Genomic DNA, 21810 nt, shown 5'->3' with positions numbered 1-21810 from the left:
TAGTGGATAACAATAAATCCATAAGGTGCCAGTGGTTCAGTGACAGGAGTTTCCCATACACTTCCTCTTTCTTGCAATCTGGCCCAGCTGAATACAGCTTTCTAATTCCGACCTTGATTACAACTACCACCTCCCATGTCAAGCTTGATACAGTCTGTCTGTTTGCCTCTCTGCCTGCCTTCCTGTCTGTCTGTCAGGGATATAGAATGGACAGGTAGGGTTTAAGAGGCTGTGTCTCAGATACTGTCTGGCATAGATGTAAATAGAGCCGTATTGATCGATAAGGGACCTCATCCGACTGCCAGGAGGAAGCTACTGCAGTAGCATCCGGGGCTGCAGGTTACAGGGTTGACAGAGCTACAGAGCTCAGTTTGACTGCAGAGGCGAACTGGGAGGCCTGCATGAGAGGAAGAAGCCCACAGGTGGACGGATGAGTAGGAGCCCAGACAACTCGGCCCCTGGAATAACCCTGCAGAAATCAATCTTTCTCTGCCTAGGCGGCATGCACGTACTAGGTATCACAAAACAAGTTGGTGGCAGCTCTTCCCACTGCAATTCTGGCTGTCCTTCTCTTTGTGGCTCTAGGTGAGGGGGTTAGACCCATTCTTCGGTCTGGCACATCCAGAAAGTTCTTGGCTTTACTATCCTGATGGAATTTCAATCCTTCCATATGCCTCATTTCAACTCAGCCCACTTTATTGATAAGGCACCCACTCGCAGGAAGAGCTCATTTCTTGATTCTGTGCTGCATGGGTAATGCCAGACAGATGGTGGAGGCTGCTTTTCAAATGGCCCATCCTGAGACACCACTGGTTTCCCATAGTTTGGAGTAACACAGAGTGGTCACCACCCGCCCCCCCCCCCCAGCAGTTAACAAGATTGCTACTGGGTATGTTTGCTGTCTTCAGACTGTGTTTGATGGCGTCCTCTCTCTCTCCTTCCTTTAGGCCATGAACATTGTCACTTCAGTGCTGCTGCTTTATGCCAAAGAGGAGGAGGCCTTCTGGCTGCTGGTGGCCTTGTGTGAGCGCATGCTTCCGGATTACTACAACACCAGGGTTGTAGGTATGTGGGGCTTGGCTCAAACGCCTTAGCCTGTCTTGACAGGAAAAAGATTGTAGCATTGTATTGGCTCTCCTCAGAGCTGTGACAAGACACCTAGCCAAACATCGACTTACGAGAGGAAGGGTTTGTTGTGGCTCAGAATTTGCCCATACAGGGCAAGTCAGAACATCTCAGTGGGAAATGAAAGGAACTGGTCACATTGGGGCCCAACGAGCAAAGAGGAGTGAATGTTGATGCTCAGTCTGCTCTCTCTTATTTTAAATGTAGTCCAGGACCACAGCCCTGGGGACGGCCATGTCCACATTCAGGGTGGCCCTTACCACTGTAGTTAGACTTCTCAAGTAACACCTTCCTGGGAATGCTCAAAGGGGTGTCTCCTAGGTGATTCTAAACCCAGTAAAACTGACCATTTCGAGTGTTATCGGCATAAAATGCCAGCAATGTCAATCCCTCCATGTCTTGGGACCCCATAGTCACAGAGTGTTTATATAAATAAAGGCTTAGTAAGTGTGAAGGTCAATTCTTGCTGTTAATTTGTCATAACCCAGGATCACCTGGGAAGAGACTCTCCGTGAGGCATTGTCTAGTTCCTCAGGCGAGCCTGTCTGTAGACGATTGTCTTTCCTGCCCTAACTCACGTAAGAAAACTCAGCCTGAGTGGGTTTGAGCAGCACCTCTCCCTGTGTTGGGGCCTTGGGTTATTCAAGCATAGAGAAAGGTAACTGAGCACTAAGCATGAATGTGTTCATTTCTGCGTGTTCTTGCTGTGGTTCACAACCAGTTCATGCAAGGTATTTCTTGCCTTAGGCACAGAAAGGAAAGCAGAACTCGGTCCATCGGTTTGCTTCGGTTCTGCAGTAGAATGAAGTACTAACAGCGTTTTGTGTCACCCACTCAGGTGCCCTGGTGGACCAGGGAGTCTTCGAGGAGCTGGCTCGAGACTATGTCCCCCAGCTGTATGACTGCATGCAGGACCTGGGGGTGATCTCTACCATCTCCCTGTCGTGGTTTCTCACGCTCTTTCTCAGTGTGATGCCATTTGAGAGTGCCGTGGTAGTCGTGGACTGTTTCTTCTATGAAGGAATCAAAGTGATATTCCAACTGGCCCTCGCTGTACTGGATGCCAACGTGGATAAACTGTTAGGCTGCAAGGACGATGGGGAGGCTATGACTGTTCTGGGAAGGTACAGTGCTATGGGGGGCTCTGGGCCCACCTCATGAGTTTGACTTGATTCAGCAAAAGGCTTGGTCTCTGTGGCCAAGAACATGCCTTCATATGCTTTTCATTCTTAATGTGTATTCATTATCTGGATGTCTATGGTATCTTATATATGTTCTATAATATACATCTGTGGTACATAGCTGCATATATGTGCAGAGGGCATGGAGTATCATCATCTCTCACTCTCCACGTGTTCTTTTGAGGTAGAGTCTCCCGCTGAGCCTGGGACTAACATTTCCTTGGCAAGGTTGGAAGCCAGTGAGCCCCTTGGATCCTCCAAGTCTTTGCCTCCCTTGGAGCTGGAGTTACAGCGTGCTATGTCGGTGCTGGGATTCAAACTCCTGTCTGGAGGATGATATAATACAGCAAGTGCCCTTAAGCCTTTAACCATTTCCCCAGACCAATATTTCTTTTCTTTAAAAATGAAGGGAGTTTTTTTCTGTTCTTAAGAAACATCTTAATAAGGCCTGGTGTTGCACACTGTAATCCCAGCTGTTCAGAAGGCTACGGCAGGAGAATTACATATTCAAAGCCAGCCTGACCAATCTCAAAATAGAAAGTAAGAAGGGGCTGAAGCCATAGAGTTGCGTAGCCTGCACAAGGACCCAGGTTCAATCCCCAGTGCTTCCAAAAAAGGATAAACAACAAAAGAAACAAGAAACTCTTAGATTTTGTTTTAATGTGCACAATTTGAGGTCTATACCTGAGGCATTCCAGTTCATTTCCAGTGACAGCCTGTTCCTGTCTCGTCTAAGGTACTTAGACAGTGTGACCAACAAAGATAGCACTCTGCCGCCCATCCCTCATCTCCACTCCCTGCTCAGTGATGACGTGGGGCCCTACCCTGCGGTGGACATCTTCAGACTCATAGGAACATCCTACGAGGTAGGTTTTGCTTCCCAGCCCATGTGGTAGAGGTACGCCAGGTACCATACTGCCTTTCCTAATCCGCCTCAATCCAGCTTCTGCCGTTGTCATAGAATACAAGAATCCAGCTGCTTCATAAAGATTAAGGATGGACTCCTCATAGAGCAGTGGTTCTCAGCCTTCCCAATGCTGTGGCCCTTTAATGGAGCTCCTCACGTTATGGTGACCCCAACTGTAAAATTATTTTCATTGCTCCTTCATAACTGCAATTTTGATACTGTTATGAATCGTAACATAAATATGTGATATTTGACCCCTTTGAGAGTCATTTGACTCCTACAGGGGTCATGACCCACAGGTTGAAGACCATTGTTCTAGGTAGTCTTATAACCTTAAGGCTGGCCAGGAGCTTATGGGTGAGAGACCCATCTTTTTGTTTCTTTGGACACCATCTGTGCCCTGCAGGCAGGAGGAACAATGTCCTCATGGGACAGAAGTTCAGAAGAAAAAAACCTGCTTCCACAAGCCCTGTCAATCTTAGCATCTTGTCCATAGGAGTGCAATTCTTCTAACCCAAAGACTTGTAGATAAGGCCCTTTCTCATCAACCCTGCAACACTGGGGCACTCAGTTTCAACAAGAGTTTGGAGACAGACAGAAATCCTGTCCCCCTTTACATTGGTTGTCTGAGTCAGGTGACTGCCTGTAAGCTAAAAGCTTTGGTCTCAGAGAGGGGTGCTGAGTGGATCTCAGGATTTCTCATGGGCCTTAACTTGTATTGTAAATGGTGTGGTAAGGTTTGGCCTTCTGACACCTGATCTAGAAGCATGTCAGATTCGGCACTCAGTGGATTGAGGAGAAGTCCTGGGAAATTGTCACAAATAAATCATTGCCTATTCTCACACTAAGCAGTTAGAACATCCGGAGTAGACATTTTCAAATGTGACAACTGTTTGTTTTTAATTTAATTTTCTTTTCACTGAGAAAACGTCTTGTTTCAGATCTTGGGCTCTCTTTGAAGTGTTACAGTTATCCCACTATAGATGACTGTGCAGACAGTTTATAGTCAATTAAAAATCTTTACTCCAGCCATCTGGGACCACACCCAGGTATTCAGGGAGCCAGATATGGTGGCCAGAACATTGGGATGTTAAGGGCAGAAACCACACCCCGGTATCTCACTTGGCAGTTTTAATAGAAGCAGCTAAGATAAGTGGCTAGCTGTAGGGGCTTCTGCACAAACAGGCTAAGACAAGCTAGAAAGGTTATCTGGGACACCTTGATCTTAGGATCTGAGAACAGAGTTAGGTAATTTTCCATGGATTCTCCATCAAGTGGTGACAATTCTAGTCAAACCTACAATGGCCTTAGCAAGAATATAATATGGAGGAGTTTTTGACTTCCTTGCCCTGTCTCAGAAGTAAAGTCTATCTTCATACGTCAGCCTCTTGAAGCCTTAGAAGGCCTGTGCTGCTACATTTGGCCCTTGATGGTTACCATGAGGCAGGGGAGAGTGTTTTTGAGTGCATGTGTGTGTGTTTGTGCATGTGGGAAGTGTAGGACAACCTCATGTCCTTCCTGAGGAGCTACCTGCCTTTGTTTTTGAGGCAGGCTCTCTCCCTGGAACTGCTCAGTAGCTAGGCTGGCTGGGCAGCAACCCCAAGCCTGTCATCAGAGACACCTATCATCTTAGTGAAAGGCAGGGGTGGATGTGTCTGAGGGCATTCCAGAGACAGTTAGCTCAGGACGACTTAGAGCTGATGAACGGATCGTTCCCTGGATGGTTTTACAATGGGTTGGCGTGACCGGGGGTGATAGAGGGTACAAGGCACAGCCTCATAGGAGGAAATAGGTCTGTGGGGCATCTCCCAGGGAGCTCTGCCCCTCCCCCATCCTCAGTTTCCCCCCCATTCCTCTGATTACCACAATGTGAGCTGCCGTGTTCCACTGCATCCTGCCCCCACAATGGACCCGCTGAAACCATAGGCCAAAATTAATCACTCCTCCCTAAGCCCTCTCTGATGGGTCATCAGCTTACACACGCAGAACCGTGAACTAGGGCCGAGTAGACCACAGTCACAGGGTTCCTGTGTGACTGCCCCGCACGGATGAAGGGAGATGCTTCCTAGTCTCCGATGCACTCCAAACTACTGCTGTGTTCCAGCCTAGGAGTCAGGAGACCATGCAGTCAGTCAGGCACCGGACCTTAGAGCCGGCACGCAGCTGGGCTGTAAGGTTCAGTACCTGTCTGCTCAGTGGCCTATTTCCTAGTCGTTAGGTCTTAAAACTTAGAGAAACAATTATTAAGTCAGAGAGAGCATAGATGTTGTGCCTTCTGCACGGTGGGTTTTTTCGTCAGTCGCTTCCTGCCTTTTGGAGACAGGCTCTTCTACTGAACACAGATCCCCACAATTTGGCTACCTTTCCAGAAAGGCCCATAACCACCCCACCCCACCTCCAGTCCCCATCTTCCCAGTAATGGTATTATGGGGTTTTGTTGTTGTTTTGTTTTGTTTTGTTTTTGTAAGGCTTCTGGGGATTACGATTCAGGTCTAACCCTGAGCGGCAAGCCCCTTTGCTGGCAGCCACTATAAAGCAGCGGCTTCCTGAGCTGCTGTTCGGGTCAGATGTTCCTGCCCTGGGAGCTTTTCTCTCCTACACAGACTCAGCTAGAAGGAAACGATGGCTTAGCCAGACTCAGTGGGAGTGAATCTTTTCGTCGTTAGTGACAATTCTTACCAACTCCTGAATTGGGCTGTCTAGTGGAACTAAATGTCACATCTCCGTTTCTTGCCTGAGTTGGGGGACAGGCAGGCAGTGCTAGGCGTGCTGCCCACATGGCTATGCTGTCACAGGAGCATGGAGACCAGCAACTATCCCTCCCAGCCTCCTCACCTCAAGGCCTTAGAGCTTCTGGTGCCCTCAAGTGGTTACTCACACAGCCTCATATCCAGGCTTTCTTCCTGATGGGATTTCACTCAAGGGAAACACATGCGACTTTAGTTCTGCCACTGTATATGGGGCAATCTCAAACTTACTAATTTACAGTCCCTAAGTGACTTTCCAGCATAAAATCTGGTCTGGTCACCATCACAGAGGAAGTCATTTATTCTGTGTTGTAAGTGTTCCCACCGGTCTGTGTGTGTGACCCTGTGTGCTTGAGCGCATTTTTCCCAATATTGCTCCTTTCCAGAAATTTGGAACTATCCGGGCAGATTTGATTGAGCAAATGAGATTCAAGCAGAGGCTGAAAGTGATCCAAACCCTGGAGGACACCACCAAACGCAATGTGGTAAGGGCAGCAGTGGGGAGATGGGGGCAGCAGGGGGCACCTCACTTTCACCCCCCTTGCTGGCTCCCCTGCTCCAGCTTGGCAGAATCCGAGAAGAAAGAACTTAGAGGCCTTCTCGATGTGCCATGTTGTGAGTCTGAGGACTCACGGTGCTCCCCCTCTTACAGGTACGGACCATTGTGACGGAGACCTCCTTTACCATTGATGAGCTGGAAGAACTGTATGCGCTTTTCAAGGTGCGTTTCAAAGTAAACTCATGCCCGTTCAAAGGAATGAAAAGACCTTGCCTTAATCATTCAGTGAGTTCTTGGCCTTTCTGTTAGGCGATTTGGGGGTTCCCTAGGCCCCCAATATGCATAAGAAGGCAGAGCTGGGAGAACAAAGCTGCCACACTCAGTAGGAAGAGTGAATCAACTCTTAGAATTAATTTAAGTGGACATTTTAGCTCTCTCCCTCACCATCCGATGTGGTTAGTTTTCTTGAACCTTATAACATGGAATCTTGATTTCCAAGACTCCATAGATCATTGGTGATAAAAATTCGAATTCTGCCTGAAATTTCTATACCCTATAATTTCTCCTGCTAAACCCCCAATCACCCTTAAGGGAAATAAATTATAGCTAGAAGAAGAAGCGTGGTGTGTAGGAGGCCTGGGTAGAGTTCCCTGTTTCAGAAGTTTCCTGGCTGGTGGTTGGCCAGCCCTGCCAGTGCTATGGCGATGCAGAATGCCATGGTAAAGGGGAGAAAATCCTCACAGCATGGCTGCCAGGGACAGAAACATTGAGAGACCCACGACAAGATAATCCTAGAATGTGACCCACATCCTCCAACCAAGCTCCATCCAGAAGTCGCCATCATGCCCCAATAAAGCCAGCAAATGATTAGTCCACTGCTGAAGGAAGACCAGGCAGTCACAATTCAGTCACTTCTCAGTGATGGCACCCATCCTCCTCTGGGGACTGAGTCATCAGCCTATGGCATTGTTGTGGGGATGGTTCGTACCCAAGCCCTAACAAAAACTGCCTACAGGTCAAGCGAAGAGCATCACGGGTTGAAATTTCTGTGGTTTCCATTTGTTTGCTGCGCCACTATTGGTATTGGTCCATAAGAAGAAAAATGTAACCTAATAAGTTTTAAATGTAATTCTTCTACAAAAGGTCTTGCTTATCATCTGTGGTCAATGTCACGGGTTAGAATGTGGCAGTTAACCCAGTACTTGGGAGTTGGAGGCAGGAACATCAGGAGTTCAAGGCCACCATTTGAGGCAATCATTGGATTGTATCAAACCTGTCTCAAAAGCAAACGCCACCACCAACAGATCTCAACATGGCTCTTTAGAGTTTAGGATTGAAGGGTCTCCATAATGTGCCCTCCTACGTCTTGACCACTAGAGGGCGCCAATGTCTTTTTTCCTCTCTCCTGGCAGGTAGACCAGATGTGTATTGATTTGATACATAATTGATCAGGCTCCTGAATTAGCCAGACTCAGTGGGGGTGAATCTTTTTGTCATTAGTGACAATTCTTACCAACTCAACCTGAATTCTTCTAAGGAGACACTGATTTCTATACACAGCATCAGGAATCCACCGCTGAGCCTAGCTCTTCACTCTCACCATGGTATCTCCCAGACTTCCGGTTTCATAAGCTAGGTTCTCCTGTGTATAGCGAGAAGCCCACACACCTGCAGACTGAAAACTGTGCCTAGGAAAATAGCAGTGATTTGGGGCTGTATGAACGACAGTAACCACTTTGCAACACTTTTCAGGCTGAACATCTGACCAGCTGCTACTGGGGTGGGAGCAGCAATGCCCCGGACCGGCACGACCCCAGCCTGCCTTACCTGGAGCAGTACCGCATCGACTTCGAGCAGTTCAAGGGCATGTTCGTGCTCCTCTTTCCCTGGGCGTGTGGCACTCATTCTGATGTGCTGGCCTCCCGCTTGTTCCAGCTACTGGACGAGAATGGGGACTCCTTGATTAACTTCCGAGAGTTCGTCTCTGGGCTGAGTAAGGATGTGATATTCTCGCATGAGTTGGGCGGGAACAATGCGGGTATCGCCTGGGTTCCCCTTGATAGCACTCAGGGTCCCCCACACTGGGTATAGAGGAAGGAGGGACACACACAAGGTTGGCATGCTAGTTGTAAGATTGTGTCTGGTTAATAGGCTGTATTAATAAGGGTCATCTAAAGCCCACTTGAGACATGAAGCAGATGTCAACCTGAGTTCAAAACGTGTTATCAGAGGGCTTGTAAGATGATTCAGCAGGAGAAGGTAACTGCTTCCAGGTCTGATGATGTGAGTTCAGTCCCTGAACCCTCATGGTGGAGAGGAAGGCCAACTTCCACAGAGTATTGTCTGACCTCCTTCACACAGGGCTGTGTCGTGTGCACGCGTGCATGCACACACACACACACACACACACACACACACACACACACACATATACACACACACCCCATAAACATAAATAACTAACATGTAGGCTTTTTTAAAATATGCATAAACAGAGAATGCATGTGATAGTAAAATGCTAACTTATCCTGTCAAGCTTGACAGGTTTCCCAGAGAAAAAGGAAAATCTAGATGGTGGATTTAATTGTTTTATAAGACAACATAATAATTAAAAGATATCCTACATAAAATAATCACATATAGCTAAACCCTTCTAATATATGGTTTCTTAATGTTTCTAATTAACATTAAATCTATTTTAATAAAAGACTAGAAAACCACAGCATATATAGAAGTCTTTCCTGTCTGTTTCCTGGCTGGAGGAGTGTCATCTATAGCTAAGACGTCTGCACACTTACACAAGGACTGCCTATAGCTAGGACACGCACATGCACATGCACACGCACATGCACACACACTATAAGCCTGGCAGGCAGGATACAGGTTGCTCCCTGTCTACCAGCTTTGCTCCCTTCTCCGTGTTGTTATTGGACTTTTATTCCATTTATAACTGGATGGAGAAAGTGTTGCATGGGAAGAGCTTGTCCCATTTGATGTGAGGTCGGAAGTGTAGCAAGCCTTCTGAGGGAATCGCGTCTGTCTGTTAAGTTGTGCAGTCGTGCCTTTACTCACCCCGCTAACGACTGGAGCAGGGAGTGTTTATTTTGGCTGACAGTTTGAGGGAACAGTCCACCACAGGGGGGGGGGGAGTGTTAGCAGCATGTGAAGTATCTGCCTGGTCACCTGCAGTCAGGAGCAGAGGCATAAATGCTGGAGCTCAGATCCTGGACCCCAAGCCACATCATGGTGGCACTCGTATCTAGGATGTACATTGCAATTGCAATGAACTTAATCTAGAAACTCCTTCATAGATGCCGAGGTGATTCTAGGTCCGATTAAACCGACAATCAGCTGTAGTCACCGATTGTGCCTTGCATCCTATGCTTGAAATGATATATCCAGGCAACAATGCAAGACTAGGCATAGAGCCAGTGGCGGCTCCAGACAGCACTCTCCCTCTGTAGGAATATCGTCTGGAAGGACAGAGGAAGCTGGCAGTGTGTTACCTGGGAAGTCTTCCTAGGTTAAGTCTGTCGTCACAATCCTATGAAACCTTGTGCACGTACTTGGGACAGACCCATATGGAGGATCTTAAAGTACATCCACAATGCAAACAGCCCTTAGAATTAATGGCAGCAGCTAACAGTCGTACAATATTTTTCATGTCAGGTACTGATCCAGTGGTTTCTATGCATGCACTGATTTGCCCTGAAGCACAAACTTGCAAACTTCAGGTTTGAACTTCTGACAGCCCACAGGCATAGTTTGTGCGGTGACTGTCACACTGAGAGAAACCATCACCTGTCTCAGTCAGTTCTAGCTGTTCTAACAAAATACTTTTTCATCTGAGTAATTTTTACACAAAAGAACTGAGTTGTCCACAGTTGACAGACTGGCCCAAGATTAAGGGAGCACTGCATTCCACTCTGTGGTGGGTAGTTCTCTCCATGTACTTACGCATGGTGGAAGAGCAAGAAGCCACCCTCGAGTCCCCTCAGGAAGGGCACCAATTCCATGACAGCGCTGTTATGATCTATTCACCCCTCAAAAGCCAACGGCACCATCATACTGTTGGTCAACTTTCAAAGAAGGCCTTGTGGGGTGACACCAACAGGTCACAGTATGATCTACCTGCCCACTGATGGCCCATATTAGTCAGGGTTTTACTGCTGTGAACAGACACCATGACCAAGGCAACTCTTATAAGGACAACATTTAATTGGGGCTGACTTACAGTTCCAGAGGTTCAGTCCATTAAGGCAGGAGCATGGCAGCGTCCAGGCAGGCATGGTGCAGGAGGAGCTGAGAGTTCTGCATCTTCATCTGAAGGCTGTGAGAAGACTGGCTCCCATCCCTCAGTGACAAACTTTCTCCTCCAAGGCCACACCTTCAAATAGTGCCACTCCCTGAGTCGAGCATATTCAAACCATCAAACAGCCAAAAACCGAAAGCTCGGCCACTTGCTAAGACTTCACTTTTTAGACACCGTCAAAACCAACTGAACGGTGCCTGCTGTTCCATGCATCCATGGTGTCAATGAGATTACCCAGCCCAAAAGCCTGCCCTTTGTTTCCTGAGCAGAAGACATTTCTTCCAGAACAGTCCCAAGAGACATTGGTTCAGGGTTAGCATAGATGCTGTCTGTAGATAAGAACCCTAAGGGATTCCAAGTCCTCTCTTCCCTCTTCCTGAACTGGTTCATCTCCAGTTACGGACTTAGGTAAATGTTTCCAGAAGGTTCTTCTGGTTCCAGGAGTGACTCAGAGTTTAAGAAGAGAGGCAGGATTCTTTTGACTGAACCTGAGGCAGGATAAGTTAAAATGAAGGCTAGAGCAAGTTAAAACAAGTATTTTAGGAAGCTCAAAAGCATTGAGAAAGGATTTCTCAAGTAAGAAATTTGGAGTAAATCTTACATGTGTTCTTCATTTATTTCTGATTTTATAGTTGTTTAGGATGTTATGGCCCAGGTTTAGGGTCTTTCCCATTAAACATTCAGTTATAATATATAGTTATTAATCTAGTTAATACATTTAAAATCTATGCATGTAGAATATATGTAGTTCTCGTATGTGTCATGTGGTCCTAGTGTCGTTTACTGATATATTTTTCTGTCATAATTTCACCTCACAAAAGGGAAACTGAGGTTAAAGAGAGGTGGACCCTTCTGTAGTGCACAGTTAAGCACAAAGCATTTGAAGCCAAGCCTCCTGATTTGAGAGTCTTAACTAAAATAGGTCAGGAGCAGAACTTTTGTTACACAATGTCTTGGTTTAACTATATGACTATACACACACACACACACACACACACACACACACACACACACACACTATATTTTAAAAGAAAAGAGCTTGCTAATTCTAGAGGCGGGGGTGTCCCTAACTCACAAGACACATTTCACACTCGCTCTTTCACAATTTCTAGGTGCTGCATGCCATGGGGACCTCACAGAGAAACTCAAACTCCTGTACAAAATGCACGTCTTGCCTGGTAAGTGGACTACAAGAGGCAGCATGCACACTGGCACACGGGACCTGGCCACACACATGCACACTGGCACACAGGACCTGGCTGCACACACACTGGCACACATGCACACCGGCACACAGGACATATCTGCATGTAGACTGACACATAGGATGTGACTGCATGCACACTGATGGTACACGTTTACACGGCACACGGGACCTGGCTGCACATCTCTTCCTTTAGCGGCGTCTCTCTGCCTGTTTGGATGTTAGATCATTCATGCTTCCTCAAAGGCCAGGCCGAATTGCTACTTCGCATGAGTTCCTGAATGCAGTCCTTGATTTGACTGTCATTTGCCTGTCTCAGAAATGAGCTCATTGACGCCTCACAGCTGTCTCCAAGAGAAAGGGTGCAGCAGGCCTTTGGTAGCATATGGTAGCAGGGGTTTTCCCATTAATTTATTTATTTAGTTTACATCTTAATCACAGCTGCCCCTCTATCCTCCCTTCATTCCTCCCGCCCCTTTCTCCTCAGAAAAGGGCAGGCCTCCCATGAGTATCAACCCGCTTTGGCATCCCCAATCGCAGGAAGAGACCAGGCACATCTTCTCCTATTGAGGCTTAAACAAGGCGCCCAGTTAGGGGAGCCAAAGGAAGGCACAGTCAGAGACGGCCCCTGCTCCTGCTGCTCGGAATCACGTATGAAGACGGAAGACGGAACTGCACAGCTCTTACTTACACGGGGGGCCTAGGTCCGCCCTGCGCATGCTCTCTGGTCGGCAGTTCAGTCAATGTGGGCCCCTATGGGCCAGGGTAGTTGTTTCTGTAGGTTTCCTTGTGCTGTCTCTGACTTCTGGCCCCTTCAGTCCTCTGAGTGGCAGTTTTGACATGGGAAGGAACAGCCAGGCATGTCGCTGAGGCTTGGAGTTCAGTTTAAGTCAGCCCGGTCTCAGCTGAGGTAGGTCTATCGAACACTAAAAAGTTCAAAATAAAAACAAAGGCAGATTATTACTCACCTCCCTGATGGGAATGAATATGGGCTTCAGTTGCCACGAATGTCCTACAATCGACCCAGAAAGTATCGTTTCAACGTCTTGGGGAAATTGTCCCAATAGAGAGGAAACGCCAAGGTGACCCCACCGAGGCCTTCAGGGCCTCCCGGCCTCCACTCCACTTTGCCAACTTCGTATCTCCATCTTCCCCGTCATTTCCCGAGCGAGGAGCCAACCCCTCGTGTATCTCTGTCCCCTCTCCCACAGAGCCATCCTGCGATCAAGACGAGCCCGACTCTGCCTTTGAAGCGACCCAGTACTTCTTTGAAGATATCACCCCAGAATGCACACATGGTAGGTGCCGTTCCCACCCCACGGGGACTGTTTTGTCTCCTGTGGAGCCTGCTGTGACTGGGGGAAGCCTTAACTCAAAGTCAGTCAAACAAGCATGTAAGTAGGTTTGCCTAATACAGACCTTCACATGTCACACCGGCCTGGCCTTCTTAGATGCTCGCTTTAGAGAGGGTTCTTCTCGTATGCAAATGCTTCTGAAATGGTCACCATGCTTCTGAAGTGATCACCATGCTTCTGAAGTGGTCACCATGCTTCTGAAGTGGTCACCATGCTTCTGAAGTGGTCACCATGCTTCTGAAGTGGTCACGGTCACAGTCACACTGTGGAATGTCTTCTTCAGAGCGTTTTTTTTCTAATTCCAGAATCCCTATTGCTTTGCTGGATGTTTCAAACTATAGATTAAAATGCACAGGATAAGCTGAAAATCTTACTCACACAATAATTCATGTCCTGAGATAATTGCTTTTCCATTCTTTCCTGTAACGTGCTGTGTACCATCTAAAAATAGATCTGGCTACTTAGAAACGTCTGAGTTTGGTTTTGCTAAAATTCTGGGGACCGAATCCAGGTCCTCGCACATTTCTTTATCACATGTGCGCATACACATGTGTGTCACAGAGCATGTTTGGAGGTCAGAGGACAACTTGCAGGAGTCCGCTTCTCTCCCCATGTGGGTCCCAGAGACTGAAGTCAGGTCATTAGGCTTGGCCGCAGGAATGAGCTCGGCCTGCCAGCCCCCTTTTTACTGCTATGTTAGACGCTAGTCTCTGAAATAAAAGTGTGTACACATATATGTGCTTCGTTAATTATCATTTTCCTTAAAAGGCAGTGAGAAGGTGATGTCATTAGGATTTTTTTTTTCTGAAAACCTCATTTCCTCTGATGCCCACCAAAAATCTCTTATCCATGGGTCACCCCCAATCCCACCATCACACACACACACACACACACACACACACACACACACACACACACACACACACACACCTATGTTACGGTGTTACCAGAACAAGCTGTACCCTAAGTCCTTCTGCCAAGATGTCTCTGATACAAAAATCTGAATCTCTGACTTGGTATGGAAGAAGTTGATGAAGTCCCACTCTGTGACCACACATTGTCAGATGAGTTTTAAGGAACTACGTCCCTAAGCCTTGGAAGCCACCTATGCTTGTGCCAGCAAACACGTGATAAAGAGCTGTAGCAAAGGTAGCAGCTTTCCGTGTCATCTGCATCAACAGGACTTTCTGTGCTGGGGCTGACAGGCTCCAGACAGCAAGCAGAGTGCCACTGAGAAGCCCCAGGCCACAGTGCCTGGGGTTCCCTTAGCCAGGTTACCCTGTCCCTCTGCACCAAACTGCGGCATTAGGAGCCTAGGGGAAAGGCCTTCCACATAACCAAGATCAAGTTTCCTGGTTGCCCAGGATCCCCAAAGAGTATGGCTTAACCAATTTAACGCAGATGAATTTTAAGACATGGTAGCTGGGGAGAGGTCCCTCCCCGATAGCTACGCGGTGAAAATATCACCGATTATGGCCTCCTAGACAAATGGCAGGCCCTGCACGCCTAAAGACTTTCACTGTGCTGATCCTATGTCCATCAAATCATGCTCAGTAATAAATCTCATACACAGTGTGGAAAACAAATCCATTTTTAAATGGATAAAAGGATAAAGGATAATTTTAAAAGGTTAGTTTTTAAATGGTTGCAAAATAACCACGACATGGGTTCACCACTCATTAAATATTAGGGGTGTCTATTTGTTTTCTATTACTTTTTTATGAAGCAGGGAGGAGATTCTCTGTCCCTCTCACTAAAAAGCTACTAAGGCAGGCTGGAAAACCAGCAGCGTCTGGGTTAGGGGAGGAAGTACAGGACACACTCACAGCCAGCCAACCCCATCAACGTCTGAGGGTTTTGTAACTCTTGTCCTCCCCCCCCCCAGTGTCTGTGTGTCCTTCTGTGTCCAGTTTCAAGAGGAAAACACAGCTGCAACTGGGTTCTTCAAAAATCATATCTTAGAGTTGCCAAATTATGAGAAAAATTAAACATGTTCTCTTGCGTCTATTAGCAGTTCCATTTTCCTGAAAGAATAAGTTCTTGATCGTGTTTCAAGTCACAGCAAATACTTGAGGTTGTAAGATCTCAGACAGGATGGAGGCATGGCGGCTTATGTGCTAGAAAAGCACCGCCATCTCCAGTAGCTTCTACTGACTGCATGACATCATCCTTTTAATTTTTTATTGTGCAATACACCCCAGCTGTGAGAAATAAATCTGGGGCTATCCTTCACCTAGAGGTGGAGTTGTCGGATAAAATAGGTCCAGTGAAATTCAAATTTCTAAAAAAATAACTTGTTTAGTATACATATACATCATGTGAAATTAGAAATACACTTTGACCAACAGATTATCTGACATGGAATGCTGTTAATGTATGTATATATATGTACATATGTATGTATGTTTGTGTGTATGTATATGTATGTGCATGTATATATATTTGTGTATGTATGTTTGTATGTATATATATGTATATGTATGTATGTGTATGTGTATGTATGTATGTATGTTTGTATGCATGTATGTATGTTTGTGTGTATGTGTGTATGTATATATATGTATGTGCATGTATATATTTGTATATATGTGTATGTATGTTTGTGTGTATGTATGTGTATGTATGTATATGTATGTGCATGTATATATTTGTGTATATGTGTATGTATGTTTGTGTGTATATATGTGTATATGTATGTATGTGTATGTATGTATGTATGTTTGTATGTATGTTTGTGTGTATGTGTGTATGTATGTATATGTATGTGCATGTATATATTTGTGTATATGTGTATGTATGTTTGTGTGTATGTATGTGTATGTATATGTATGTGCATGTATATATTTGTGTATATGTGTATGTATGTTTGTGTGTATATATGTGTATATGTATGTATGTATAAAGATTTGTTCTTATGGGTGTGTGTGTGAGTGTAGAAGCTGGAAGGTATCACATCCCTTGGAGCTACCCGATATGGCTCATGAGATTCGAACTCTGGGTCTCTCTCTGCAAGAGCACTGTAGCCTCAATGGTTAAGCCGTCTCTCTGGCCAGTGTTAAAATTTGTTTGCTAAGTCAGGCCGCCCTGCCTGCAGAATCTTCGTTTCCTGACACTAAGCTGGTGGTTATACGGTAACACCCTTTCTTCCGAATGCTCTCTCACAGTTGTTGGCTTGGACAGCAGAGGCAAGCAGAGTGCCGACGAGGGCTTCGTCACCGTGAGTCTGAAGCAGGACAGAGGTACAGATGTCCCCTTCTCTGTTTACCAGGCTGCGGTTCTTGTTTCCTGATCTACGAATGCTCATCTCTTGACTTTTGGGTTTTAGGGAAAAGGGCAAATTCTCAAGAGAACCGCCACTATCTAAAACTCTGGACTGCAGAAAATAAGTCAAAGTCAAAAAATGCCAAAGATTTGCCCAAGTTGAACCAGGTAAGAGACCGTTCTTTCCAGCCATGTGTAAATGTAGATTAAAATATCTCCTAAAGATAGTGGGGACTTGGGGGGCACTTAACTCTTCCCTGCTTGGATTTGTTTTGTGTTTTGTTTTTCAAGACAGGGTTTCTCTGTAGTCCTGGCTCTCCTGAAACTCACTTTGTAGACCAGGCTGTATTGGAACTCACAGAGCTCCACCTGTCTCTGCCTCCTGGGTGCCAGGATTAAAGGTGTGCACCACCACCACCACCACCACCACCACCCCCTTTGGATTTTTTTTTTAAATGTCTTTAAAATGTAGTCCAGGCTGGCCTCCGACTGACTATGTAGCTGAGGATGACCTTGAATTTTTCCATCCTCCTGCCTCCAGCTCCCGAGTGCTAACACTACAGGCATATGCCCAACATATCAAGTTTAGGCAGTGCTGGGAGTTGAACCCTGGACGTCACGCACGCCAGGCAAGCGCTCTCAATAGAACTACATCTCTAGTCCCACTTGGATTCATTTCTTTTGCATCAAATTCTGCTCCTAAAAGAAAGACTGAGCAGCAAAGTACTCAGCTTGGAGGCTACTCACGCTCCATCCCAACTGTCAGGACACCCTCAGCCATCAGAAGCTAAGTTCTGCTGTCTCATATCACCGCACTCAGCAGCAGAAGCGTCCTGGGAAGCCAAAGTGTACTGGGGGAGTGGTTTAAGTGGTCATAGTCACGAATCGGTGAGTTTCAGCTGAGACTCCAGGTTAAGCGCGAAGGCGTTGCTCTGCACCGGGAAGTGAGGAGGTCATGGGAGACACTATTATAGCTAACCTTCGGGAAAGTCTAACTTCCGAGACGTGAGGAGCGATGAGTTCGATGCTTCCTTAATGGTCTTCAGCTATGGAGGAAAAGATAATAAGGGAGAAAGAGAGGAGGGCGATGCGGTGCCTAGCTTGGTGGTCCATGCCGACAGCCCTGCTTATCCACTGTTTGAGGGGCCTTATCTTCATGTGCAGAGACACAAACGCGGGCGCACGTATGAAGGCCAGAGAGCAACCTCAGCTATCAGGCTCCTTCGGGAACCACCCACCTTGTGTTTTGAGACAGTCTCTCATTGGCCCCGAGCTCGTTGAGTAGGCAAAGTTGGCTGGCCAGTGAGCCCAAGGGTCCATCTGTCTCTGTATGCCCGGATGCTGAGACAGGAAGTGCACGCTACCTCACCTTCCCTCCCCCTTTAAAATATGGCTTTTTGGGAGAAGAAGACCGACTGAGCGGTCTCCCCAGCCTCTGCCATGGTCATCCTCACCTCTTGGTCATGAGTCTGTGAAGGCTGTAACCATTTCAATGCTATTTTTGTGGATGTTTCAAATTTTCAAATTGAGAGAGAGAGAGAGGAAGAGAGAGAGAGAGAGAGATACAGAGAGACAGAGACTAATAAAGAGGCCATAACCGTAGTCCATCCCTTCTTTGTAGAGCATTTCCTGGGGTCATAGTTTAAATAGCTGTGTAGTCCCTGTCCTTGGCACCTCACCTTCCCTGTTCATTCTCCAGGGGCAGTTTATCGAGCTCTGTAAGACCATGTACAACATGTTCAGTGAAGACCCCAATGAACAGGAGCTGTACCATGCCACGGCCGCGGTGACCAGCCTCCTACTGGAGATCGGAGAGGTCGGCAAGTTCTTCATTACTCAGCCCGCCAAGGAAGACGCGGTTCCTGGACCACCCTGCAGCCAGGCCATCCCCGGCATGCTCTTCCCCAAGAAGGTGTCCAGCCAGTCCTATGTGGTGGAATCCACAGACCCACTCCCAGCTAGCCTGTCGGGTGACAGGGAGGAGCACTCCCTGGGAGGACAGATGGAGGACATTAAACTGGAGGACTCCTCACCCAGGGACAACGGGGCCTGCTCCTCCATGTTGATCTCCGATGACGACACCAAGGATGACAGCTCCATGTCGTCCTACTCGGTGCTGAGTGCCGGCTCCCACGAGGAGGACAAACTGCACTGTGAGGACATTGGGGAGGACACCGTCCTGGTGCGAAGCAGTCAGGGGAGAGCTGCCCTGCCCAGGAGCAGCAGCCTGGACCGGGACTGGGCCATTACCTTCGAGCAGTTCCTAGCCTCGCTCCTGACGGAGCCTGCTCTCGTGAGGTACTTTGACAAGCCGGTGTGCATGATGACCAGGGTCACCAGTGCGAAGAATATCCGTATGATGGGCAAGCCCCTCACCTCAGCCAGTGACTACGACATCTCTGCCCTGTCAGGCTGATGCGAAGGGAAGCCAAGGATTTTTTTTTATGTCTGTCTGTGTTGGGGGGTGGGGGGCTCTTTCCTTTTAAATTAAATATTTATTAGTCCTGGCTTAAAAAGCCTAGTGTTTTCATAATGTAACACAATGAAAAATGTTGAAAAATAGATACCCCAAAGTGAGGCACTAACAGTCTGCCTACGAGGCTACCAGAACCTCGTTTATTCAGTGATTTCTCCCCACAGACCAAACCGTCATTGAAATGTGTATTATAACATAGTACTCTTGCTGTATCCATAGTAAGAAAATAGCTCTGTTCAACGCTAATAAAGTCAGCCATGCTCTGAGATAAAATTAGACCTAGGGAGGAAAATGGAGTATCGCGACTGTTTCTAGAAGGAAATGAGTTGTCAGCTGGGGGTAAATCTCGAAGTACTTTAGTGAGACTTAAAACTATTTTTTAAGATTTGAAATATATTTCGTAAAAATTCTCTATCCAAAAAATCATATTCTACGCTGGTCCCCCTCCAAGGGGGACACGTTTGGGTTTCAGGTGGTTATGAAAATATTAATCATTTTACATGATGCTGGAAGGACACATTTGATCAGTGTGGACATTGACAACTTGCTCTGTTTATTCATGTCAGCTGTGGGGGAGGGGGACAATGCGATCCATCTGACAACCAAATGTGAACACAGAGAGGCCCCAGGACACAGGATCCAGCTTTTTGTTTCAGTTTTTGCTTTTGAAGAACCAGAAGTCCTGATACTTCTCGTACTGGGTTTTTATGCTTGTTACTCATTGAAAATACAGCAAAATACTTATAATAAAATTAAAACGTCTTTACCACGTCCATATTTTCTGTAGAGAAATTATATATCACGTATGACCCACTTCCCATTAAGTTGCTATAGAGGTTACGTTCGCCGCAAAGGGATTCTGCAAGATAACGTAGTGTTTAAAGCAGAGCCTGTCACTTTATATGGCAGAATGGATGTTCTGGCTCCTGAAGGGGCGTGGCCATCAAAGCTCGCACGCCTGCACTTTGAATTCTTGTTTCTGTTTACTGCTCTTGGCTTTTGTTTGTTACAGACGCTGGGAGACTTTCCGCTCCGCTCTCGGCCTCACGATCATGTCCACGTTACCCCTGCTTGTTCCGATGTTATTTTCCAACACTCCTTTCTTTTATTACATACCGAGTCCTTTCTTTACTGTCCCAGCTGTGATTTTTTTTTTATTTTATTTACAGAATGATTTTTAAACTGTCAAATGAAGTAGTTATGAACGACTAGGATAAATGTGAACAAATAAAATACTTCAGATATGGCTTGGTGTCTTTGTGCTTGAGTTTCTGCCTGAGGCCGTATGTTGTTTCTTTGACAGTTTTGTAGGGAAACTATCAGCAGATAACTGTTGTGGTTTGCCCTTGAGTTATCTGTATTTTGATGCTAATTCTACTGCCCCAAGGACAAGCTGCCTAGTCACTACTCAGAACTCTGGTGACTTCACTAGAACCTTCTCCCCATTGAATTTGTAAAGTACAGGTGCGGGGCAGGTACAGGATAGAAGGAGGCCTGCCATTGGAGGAGAAGGAAGGATGGTGGGTGGGAGAGAAGTTTGAAGGAGGAGGAGGAGACTGGAATGGAAAGGAGGAAGAGATGGGGGGTGAGGGGGGATACCAAAGAGAGAAGCCATGGCAGGACAATTTAGCTCAGCGGTAGAGAGCAAGGCCCTGGGTTCGGTCCTCAGCTCCAGAAGAAAAAAAAAGATTCCATGCTGTACCTTTACAGGTTGTTATGAATGTTCTTAAGGGATGGGTGATACTGGGCTTTGTATGTTTAGGGGGGTAATTATATCTTATCAATTGGGTCAGAGGTTATTGTATTGTGTGTTCTTTCTTGTGATTTAAGTGTAAGAAAGCGTGCGGTGACTAGGGACACTGGGCCGCCCAGGAATTGGGACGTGTGTCTCTGTCATGGAAACCACCTTGGGAACTGGATAGGTAGAGAGATTGCTGCCAGACTTGGAGAGAGGCCTTCGGCAGTGTAATATGGGATGGAGCAGAGCGGGTGAGAGGCTCTGTTGATTCAGACCGGATACCTAGCAGATACCTTTGGGCACTGCGGTGACAGACCCAGTTGGGGATAAAAAGATTTATTTTTTATATTTTTACAACAACAGACAACCATTTTGAATAAGTAAAACTTTATGAGCAAATATTTTGAGATAAGGAAATGGATAGAGCTGAGAAGCATTTCTTAAAAAGCAAATACGGTGCACTCCAAGAATATTTGAAATATGAAAGATAATTTATATTAGGGTTTCCATTGGTGTGGAGAGACACCATGACCACAGTAACTCTCACAAAAGCAAACATTTAATTTGGGTTGAGTTACAATTTCAGAGGTTTATTCCGTGTTGGGAAAGCATGTCAGTCTTCAGGTTTGAGCATTTCAGACCTCAAGGCCCCGCCTCCACAGTGACACACCTAACAAGGCCACGCCTCCTCATAGTGCCACTCCCTGCCGCCAATCATTCAAACACACAAGTCTGGGGACCATTCCTATTCAAACCACCACATAACAGTTCTCATTTTAAAGGTTTGGAGCTAGAGAGATGGTTTAGCAGTTAAGAGTGTCCACTCCATTTTCAGAGGATCAGAGTTCTGTTCCCTGCCCCTGTGACGGGCAGCTTGAATTGGCCTATAGGACGCCTCAGGAGGAGTGCTGAGAGGGAGGAATAGTCTTCCCCAGGGAAGATCGCACGAATCAGTTCTCCAGTACCAACTGGTTAGCTCTGAAAACCCACAAGTGACATTATATA

General features: G+C 46.6%; 1 protein-coding gene across 1 annotated transcript in view; it reads left to right on the top strand.

The window, feature by feature from the left end:
* The window catches only part of Tbc1d9 (TBC1 domain family member 9), a 98811-nt gene extending 78497 nt beyond the window's left edge, over nt 1–20314 (top strand). Inside the window, exons 11-21 of the mRNA XM_032887346.1 lie at nt 948–1065; nt 1964–2249; nt 3043–3172; nt 6347–6445; nt 6613–6681; nt 8212–8452; nt 11884–11949; nt 13187–13273; nt 16495–16569; nt 16656–16759; nt 18291–20314. Of these exons, the coding sequence (XP_032743237.1) occupies nt 948–1065; nt 1964–2249; nt 3043–3172; nt 6347–6445; nt 6613–6681; nt 8212–8452; nt 11884–11949; nt 13187–13273; nt 16495–16569; nt 16656–16759; nt 18291–19007 (1992 nt within the window). The 3' untranslated portion in view covers nt 19008–20314. The remainder of the gene's footprint in view (nt 1–947; nt 1066–1963; nt 2250–3042; nt 3173–6346; nt 6446–6612; nt 6682–8211; nt 8453–11883; nt 11950–13186; nt 13274–16494; nt 16570–16655; nt 16760–18290) is intronic.
* The last annotated feature ends 1496 nt before the right edge of the window (nt 20315–21810 follow it).

This window comes from Rattus rattus, chromosome 17 (genome assembly GCF_011064425.1).
Source record: "Rattus rattus isolate New Zealand chromosome 17, Rrattus_CSIRO_v1, whole genome shotgun sequence".
In the NCBI taxonomy this organism is placed as follows: Eukaryota; Metazoa; Chordata; class Mammalia; order Rodentia; family Muridae; genus Rattus; species Rattus rattus.
This window is presented reverse-complemented; position numbering and strand designations above follow the sequence as displayed.